Source organism: Octopus bimaculoides, chromosome 24 (assembly GCF_046866305.1).
Source record: "Octopus bimaculoides isolate indiv1 chromosome 24, ASM4686630v1, whole genome shotgun sequence".
Lineage (NCBI taxonomy): Eukaryota > Metazoa > Mollusca > Cephalopoda > Octopoda > Octopodidae > Octopus > Octopus bimaculoides.
In genome coordinates this window covers 36,302,519-36,312,518 of record NC_142951.1, presented here as the reverse complement: position 1 = coordinate 36,312,518, position 10,000 = coordinate 36,302,519, and the positions used below count along the sequence as shown (strand labels likewise).

Sequence of the window (10,000 nt, the reverse complement as noted above, 5' to 3'; positions counted from 1 at the left end):
AGTGTCTTCTACAATAGCCTCGGGCCGAGCAAAGCAGTTCAACAATTTAGCACTACTCAGTTATATGTTCAGATACAAACTTCATAAAATTATGGTTAGAGGTCAAGGTTCGTTACTTTCGGGTGTTAAACCGGCATTATGACATTTTGGTGACAAAAGGATCATTGAATCCTTTATGAAGGGGCAAATTTTGTGTAAACATAATCTTTATACCATTATTGTGTATCCATGATTATTATCTGTGGAGGTGGGGAATCAAATTATTAATTGAACCAACATCTTAAACAAAAACCCGAGTTACTGTGCTAATGTCATCATAAGAATAAATTTCACATATGTGATTTTCTCCAGTCACTCAAATCGGGTTGAGCTGTCAAGAGCACTGCACCACCATTAGGAGTTTAACAACTTAGAAATCAGAGGAAACCCACATGAAATCCAGCAATAGATAAATTATTCCGGTCCTGCTTTATCTTCCAAAGGTAGCGGAGCTGTCACCTTTAATCACTCTCATGTGAAGACTGCCTTCTGGGCATAAAATGGATGAAATGACCTGATACATACATACATACATACATACATACGTACGTACGTGTGTACATATACACATTTCATGTTTGAATTTATTCTCATATATATATATATATATATATATATATATATATCACATATACCTATATACATTCATGCAAATATATGTGTATGTATGTGTGTGTGTTCGCGTGTGTGTGTGGAGAATGTAAGTATATATGTATCTCATACAAATGTACATATATATATAAATACATGTACATATACACACACTCTCACACACACACACAAACTCACATAAACACACACACATATACGAGAAATATATGCATGTGTGTGTGGGATACTTGTACACTTGTGTATGTGTGTGTGTGTGTGTGTGTGTGTGTGTGTGTGTGTGTGTGTGTGTACGCTTTGGTTGAAGTGTGCTGTGTTAGTTGTACCTACCTCGGCATCGGGTTGGTCCTTTAGTGCTGCCAGAACATCCTCACGTGACAAGACGAACAGTTCGGAATATCCTAAAGACCTTACATCTGCAGTGCGTCTGGAAAATCATCAAAGAAAGAAAGCAGCTGTTTAGAAATGACGGGAATATTCTCGAAACAAATGAAAATAAATATCGGAAGCGAGAAACATTGGAGTTGGGGTGGGGGTGGGGGATCACGTGACACCAAACAGGGAACCTTACTTTCATGGAATTGGTCTGTCGATAGGATGAAAGGCAAATGCCGGCCTTGAGACTATCGGAATTTCAGAACAGAGATGAATGGAACTAAATAATCATTGTTGCTGTCATGGTTGTTGTTGTTGTTGTCGATGTCGCTCTTGTTGCATTGTTTTCGTTGTTGAATGAGCAGACTTAGCATAAATGTCGTTCTAACCGTGACCATCACGTTCACATCGACGACTTCATTATTCAATGTGTCCAGGCATTATCAGAAAAGTGCAAAAAGAAAAATTATCTGAATTTTGTTGCGTCTCTTTTCGTTCTGAGTTCAATTCCCACTGAGGTATGTTAACTTTAACTTTCATCATTCGATCGATAAAATCAGTAACAGTCATGGATCGAAGTTGATTTTATTGATTATCTCCTTCTTTAGACGTTGTGAGTTTGGGCCAATGGGTTAGAAACCATAACAGGAATTACAATAAAAGGAAAACAAAATATTTTTGGATGCGAAGAAAAACCTTTCAGTTGCCATTTTTACATTGATGTTTCTAAAGTAATATCGATCTGTCTCCACGACTGCCACCCCGCCATCCCCAGCCACCCCGTCTGTAGAGAGATTTTTCAAAGTTATGCGTTGATATGATTCAGTTTTCACTGATGTATTTAACTTCAACTTATTAAAAAGTTTGCTTCCAGCTTCGGACATTTGCATAGCGGAAATATCTTACTGAATGGTGATGCCGTGTTAACCAATATCTCTGGAGCTTGGCTTCTGCAGTTGCAAATCTCAATAGTAAAGAATTTTTCTATAAATAGTATATTAGCTAGAATCTCTCGAGTATGGTTTCTTCTCCATTTAAAGAACTGGTTGGTGGAGAATTTACAGTAAATACTCAATTATTCAGTGTCTCGCCTAAATCGATGAAAGTAAAAGAGACAAAAAAAAAAAGAACAGAATTGAGAAATTCATTGAAAGTATTCGATTCTGTGATGTTGGCTAAAAGATACATTTCTACAACTTCGCTTAACTTTCAAATAGAGAGAGAAAAAAAATCATTTGTTGACGAGCTGTAGTTAGTAATAATAAAATAATTAACATTAAGCAGTAAGTCAGTTGTAGGTGACCCTAAATGTCAGAAAGGGGAGAAGGTGTAGGAGTTAAAGATTGGTCAGAAAGAAAATGGTTTAAGGTAAAGCAGTCATTTGATTTTTTTATTTATCAGATGCAAACCACAAATAAACTGAAATCCTATTTTATAACATAGTTCTAATATGGTAATATTCTTAAAAGACAATAACCATTCGTTTTTATATTGAAAATCCCAAAATTGCTTTCTAGGGATTTTTTTTATTTCTGCAGAATTTGGTTGCTTTTTCGATATTTAATTCTTCCTCTTGAAACCAAAAAAAAAAAAAAGAAAATATAATGTTTTATTCCATTTAATTTCTTTGAATTCTTTCAATTAGAATCGCTGTTTATTCATTGGTTCTGTGAGGCTATATTTGGCATAACTCGTTGTTATTGTTGTTCTTGCTGCTTGTTGTTGTTTGGTGTAGGCTGACGATTGGCCGCTTATTGTTATTTATGGTCCAATCAGTTGAAAGCAATGCATAATTGCAAAGGCGGCGACCGGCAGCAGCTAGGATGGTGTGTGTTTAATTATTCATTGTCAGACAAATGCTAATATACGGACAGTCGAAAGACATTTCTTTCGCAGAGGTTACAAAGTGCTGAGTGTGTTAATCACTTCTACCGCCGTTCAACATAATCAACGTTTCACTTTCATTGAATAATAATTTTAATTAGTGTTATAATAATAATAATGATAATAATAATAACAACAACAATAATAATGACAACAATAACAACAATAATAAATTCTACTATTCTATGATGGTTTCAAAGGTGGACGTGAGATAGCAAAACCGTTAGAGTTATGGAACAAACGCTTTGTTCCGGCCATTGTTCAAACCCCGATGGAATCAATTCTGACGTCCATGAAACTACCTTCTCTCAAAAGTTTGTTCGGTGCTTAAATTAGAAACAACTATATAATGATTCCGATATTAAAGATGAAGGCAATAATAATAATAACAATAATAATAATAAAAATAATAATAATAATAATAATAATAATAATAATAATAATAATAATAATAATAATAATAATAATAATAATAACAACTACAACGTGAAACCTTAAAAACACGCTAGAAAAATTATTGAAAGTATTATAAACTTTTGGAGTTTTACATCGAAAGTTGCATAAAGAAGCAGGGTTGAGGTGTGGTAATGCCTTGGCATAATTGCACCAGCATGACCGCAGCTACTTGGCTGAAACACATAAATAAATAAATAAATATAAGTATATATAAATACAGGCGCGGGAATGTGGTCTGTGTTGCATATGTTGTGCTTATTATTTTGAATGATTTATGGAATTCTAGCAATAATCGACTTAATCGATATTTTGTTCAAAATTACCTGCAACTGCATTAAATTACAGATTTTTCAGATAATCACAGGTATCGGTGCAACTTCACTAATATAAGGATGTATATGTTTTATGATAGACCACTTTACGTCGTAACTCTCCATCCTATTAACATTTAGGCTCCATATGTATTTAGTAAGTGGAGTGGTAAAACACTTTCTGCAATGACTGAGCTAATGTAGCTTTCAGCGTAACTTCTAAAGAATTTGTGAGCATTGTATAGTACAATACAACAACAACAACAACAATAATAATAATAATAATAATAATAATAATAATAATTATTATTATTATTATTATTATTATTATTATTATTATTATTATTATTATTATTATTATTATTATTATTATTATTATAAATAAATATATCAGAGGGAGGGACACTTGGTGGCCTGCATTGATTTTTTTTTTAGTCGGATGGGGAATTTGTTTGTGCTAGAAACATCTTTTGTGTTAGACACATCAGCACTATCGCCTCTCAGCACTATTTAATGCCGCACAATAGCAGCAGCTACGAGGATTCGTTAATTTGGGTACAAGACCCTTTGCGATAGTGAATAAGTCACACCCGACCTTCTCGAAGCAAACCGCTTTAAATGATTTAATTTGTGATATAAAAAAAAAACGCAGAGTTGGAGTATCATCACTGATGTGTCCGCGAGATTAGTGGCTGAACTGAGGCGAAACAACAAAAGCAGCAACAACAATAACCAGCAGAAGCTATAACAAAGACGTTGACAGATGAGATAGACTGAGCGCTAATATATGAATAGTATTTAATAAATGAACACAGATATGTAAATGACCGAGTCAATCCCCGACGAAATAATTAACAGAGAAAAAAATTAACTGAACGGCAGATAACATGGCGAAATGTTTATTAAGTTTGTCGTCTGCTGAGAATGGAATGGCAGAAAGGCAATAATCGGCACTTGAAAGAAAATGTTCTCAGATGCAGAAAACAAGCAGTGATGTGTGTTGTGCGTCTACACGATATATATATATATATATATATATATATATATATATATATATATATATACATATATATATATATATATATATATACATACATATATGCATATACATGTATATATATATATGCATATATATACATTTATATACACATATACATACATATGTATATATGTATATACATATACATATATACACATATTTATATATATGTACACGTACATACATATATATATATATATATATATATATATATATATATACACGTATGCGTATATTTATATATATGTTTTAGATATATGTGTGCATACACATTTACACACACACGCACCCGCACACACACACTCACAATGTTTGTTTTCTTTAGTATTACACTTTTTCTTAACATTGTTGTTGCTAACTTTCTGAAGTGTAAAAATGGCGGCAACAAAGAGCAAAATAATTCAGAAAAAAACCTCAAAATTTTAATTAAAAAAATCGTTTTATACTTTATATTCAATTCAATATTTTAATGTTTATTAATTTTCGTTAAACATTCAATATTTTTCTTCAAAACATTTCTCGTTTGCAAGCGTTTTTTGTATTCCACTATTTCTATGTATTCATTCCACTAACGCAACATTTCTTTCTACAATTTTTACCATTTTATTCAAGATAATAATAATAATGTTATTATTATTATTATTATTATTATTATTATTATTATTATTATTATTATTATTACTCTCATTACTACTACTACTACTACTACTACTACTACTACTACTACTACTATTACTACTAATACTACTACCCGTAGTATTAATATTAGTGTTAACAAATACGAAAATAATTCTTTCATAATTATGCAAATAAGATTAACAATAAAAAAAATGGTGGTGGTGGTGGTGGTGGTGTTGGTGCTGATTTCATCAGTAATATATAAAGCTATTAAAGAAGTAATTATTATTAAATAATTCAATCATCATTACTATTACCATTATCTTCATTATCATTATCACTTGCAATCAACTTGTTGTTGTTGTTGTTATTGTTATCATTATACTTTATTTTCTTTCTTATTAGGTTTAACAAAACAACACCTTCATCAAACAAACTTGTTACATTTATTACAAATTTTAACGTAATTATATAATCACATATATATATATATATATGCACACACATATTCATGAATATAGGGACACTATAGCGACAACAACAACAATAATAATAATAACAATAATGCATTCTAGTATAGGTACTGTCTGAAATTGTAGAGTTGGATCTAGTCAGTTAAATCGACTCAAGTGCTCAACTAGTACTTATCTCATCGTCCCCGACAGGCAAAATCGACCTCAGTGGAATTTGGACTCAGAACGGAAGTATTCATAAAAGTATGTGTATGTATATATATATATGTATATATATATATATATATATATATATATATATATATATATATATATATATATATATATATATATATATATATATATATATATATATATATATATATATATATATATATATATATATATATATATATATATACATATATATATATACATATATATATATATATATATATATATATATATATATATATATATATATATATATATATATATATATATATATATATATATATATATACATATATATACATATATGGGCATAAATGAGTAAAGTCTGTATACAGGTAATAATAAGTATTATATTTCTTAAAGCGGTGCTCCAGTATGACATTGACCTCGAAGGTGAAAATAAATTAATGAATAGAGTAAAGAACATGCTGCGTTTTTATAGGAATGTTATATCCTTTGTGGATGACGTATCAAATATATCCGTTTACGTGTGGGTGTTATATAATATATATATGTGTATGTAATACTTATATTATATCCTATGGATATATAATGCATCAAACGTGTGTGGGTGTTATACTATAGTGATATCACTCGTGGATATGATATATATGTGTTCGTATCTGTTATACGAGAGTTATATCATGCACGGGCGTTATTTATAATTTATCCAATGTGTGTATGTTGTATAAAAGAATTTGTGTTTGTGTGTTATGTGAAAGTTGTTATTCAATATTCAGTTATTACTCTCTCTAAGATCTTTCATGGAATATATTTTATTCCCAATAAGGTGAAATATCCATCGTGTTCGTGTTATAAATATTTTATGCGATAATCGTTCATCACATTTTCTCTCCTATTCTCTTTATAAAATATATTACATCATTGCCAGAATAATACAACACTGCTCGGTCGTCGACCTGCGAGGAATATCAGAGATCTCTCCTACACGAACGAATGGCGGTTGCATCACTCGTAAGATGCTTAGATACGCTTAGAGACGTGATACAACATCTATGGCAGGATAAACTTGCTGGTCTTGATGTAAGGTTCGTATAACACGCACACACATGTGGTCTGTGGTGCCTGTGCGAGTGTGTATGTGTGTGTGTGTGAGTGGGAGTGTGTGTAGCGCTCGTCTATCTATCTATCGCCTGCGCCTATGTACATATATATATAAGCGCAGGTGTGGCCGAGTAGTAGGAGGCTTGCTTGCCAACCAAGGTCAGTTCACTGTCCCTGCGGGACACCTTGTGCAGTTGTCTCCTGCTATAGACTTCGGTCAACCAAATCGTGTGAATTAATTTGATAGACGGAAACTGAAAGAAGACCTTCGTATATATGTGCGTGTGTTTCTGTGTGTTTGTGCGAGTGCGTGTGTTTGTGTACGCGCAATGTTTGTTCCCCAACCGGTGTTGGTGTGTTTACTCATGCACAACCTAGCCCTTAGAATAAGTGCGTCTTTAACACAATTCTTTCCCTTTAACGCAATTCATTGTTTGTTTTCCTTGTGAGACTTTTTTGTGAATTCTCGAGATCTTTCGTGTTTTCAGCCGAAATGAGACGAACACGATACCTCCATTTTTCTTAACATGAAGCCAAATATATATATATATATATATATATATATATATATATATATATGAGAGATAGAGAGGAAGAGAGAGAGAGAGAGAGAGAGAGAGAGAGAGAGAGAGAGAGAGAGAGATGCAGACGCAAACAGAAGGACAAATCCCAATAGTAGTGATGGCCATTTTGTCTTAGCAAGTTAGATAAAGAAGACGGAGAAGGAATAGTTATGCCAATAACCAGGTTACTAGAACTCTTATACAAACTATCCTGCTGAAATTCTTTATGGAATATTTTGAGAATGACACAGAATATAACAGTCAAGTTATTTTAGGTAACACTGCTTCGCCCAGACTGGAGCATATGAACTATTTCAGATTCGTCAGATGCGTTGTATGATGATAGTGAAGATGGTGATGATGATGATTGTGGTGGTGGTGGTGGTGGTGGTGGTGGTAGCGGCGGCGGTATGGAATGTGTTACATTTTTCTATATATAATAGAAATATCTATACATACGTGAATTTACACACCTATTGTACGTTTTGTATATTGCCTATTATATACATACATATGTATGTATGTATGTATGTATATGTAAGTATATATGTACATATATATACATGTATATATCTATTTATATAAACACATATATATAAATGTGGGTATCTATGCATCTATCTAATTACATAGATATGTATATATATATATATATATATATATATATATATATATATATATATATATATATATATATATATATATATATATATATATATATTATACGTATGTATGTATGTATATGTATGTACGTATGTGCCATATAATCACTTATTACATTTGGAATAATTGGTAGAAGAAACGCAAAATTGCTTTCACGGAAAACCTTGGGAGAATTGAATAGAGAATGGTAAGTGAATAGATGCCTAATGAACCAAACAAAAAGACAAAAAAAAAGGGGGGGAAGGAAAGACTGGGATATTTAGAGACGTTGTTAATAAAATATGTTTTCTGCTATTCTAGAAACCCTGAATGGTTATCGACAACAGGTAAAGTCATGAAGTACTTAGAAAACTCTTGAGCTCAGGTGTATGATACCAGTTTTCCTCACCCCGCGAAAATTACTAGATTTCAATGAACACACCTTGTAATGAATGAAGAGAGCTGTGTGAGACCCTGGAGCTAAAAGCGACTTAGATCTGTCATAGGAAGCTCTCTCATATCAACTTCCATTGTTATTAATTATAAAGGGATCCGACTTTCCAGACAATACTAGCTACCACGCCAATCAATATATACATACGTCCATACTTATATACATACATACATACACTTTCTCTCTCACTCACTCTCACACAGATACACACACACACACACACACACACACACACACACACATGTATGTAAGTATGTATATCATAATAATAATACTTATATTTTAGGAGGCATTCATCACTAATTTGACAATTATATTTCTTTTTATGTTACTGATGAGGGCTACATAACACTGGAATGTATCATGGTGTGTATCCCATGCCTACTTAAATAGATTCTGAAATTAATCATATATTCTTTTTGTTTGTTGTTTGTTTCTGTACTTAGCATGTCCTCTTCGTACTTAGCGTTTACTCTTCTGAAAGAAGACTGTCTGTGTTCGTATCTGTTTTTTCTCACAAAAGAAAGTACCAAAAGGAAATGACCTCTCGCGATTCAGGAGTGCAGAGAGGAAAAAATGAACTGTTTTGAGTTTTTGCATTGTTTCGTGAGTTTGTCATCACAGAGTCTCTCGCTTGTTGTTCAGGATTGAAATAATTAACCTTTTGATGACGCGAAAAGATCTTCTACTACGATATTTCATCTCATGAATAGATTATGACACATATATACACAACAATCTACAAAAATATGCGTATGCATGTATGCATGTATGTAAGGATATATATATTGATTAATTGATTGATTGACAGATTGATTGATTGATGGCAATACACACACACACACACACACACATATATGTGTATGTATGTATGTATGTATGTATGTATGTATATACATATGTGTGTGTGTGTGTATACGTATGTATGTGTTAGACAAATGGAGTGGACAAAAGTGGTTTCAGAGAAAATCGGTCGCTTTGTCACTCAATCTACATATATTATTTTGCATGTCTATGTATATAAATACATATGCACACACGTATATGTGTGTGTACATGTGTATGTATGCAGATGCATATGTATAAATTCATGAATACATAGATGTATATATGTATATCTATATATATATGTTTGTATAAATGGGAGTGGGCATGTCTATGATTGTACGCCTTTATGTGTGTGCGTGCGATTGTGTGGGTGGGGTTTGGTTAGTTAGACATTTGTATATCATTTCGTTCGGTCTGCTAAGTTTAAAAGA

At 32.1% G+C, this 10,000-nt stretch overlaps 1 protein-coding gene across 5 annotated transcripts in view; it reads right to left on the bottom strand.

Moving 5' to 3' along the window:
* The window catches only part of LOC106869076 (uncharacterized), a 277,337-nt gene that overhangs the window by 40,427 nt on the left and 226,910 nt on the right, over window positions 1-10,000 (bottom strand). For all 5 annotated transcript variants that reach the window (XM_089341271.1, XM_089341273.1, XM_089341274.1 and 2 more), the window contains one exon: window positions 979-1,075. In XM_089341271.1, the coding sequence (XP_089197397.1) occupies window positions 979-1,075 (97 nt within the window). The remainder of the gene's footprint in view (window positions 1-978; window positions 1,076-10,000) is intronic.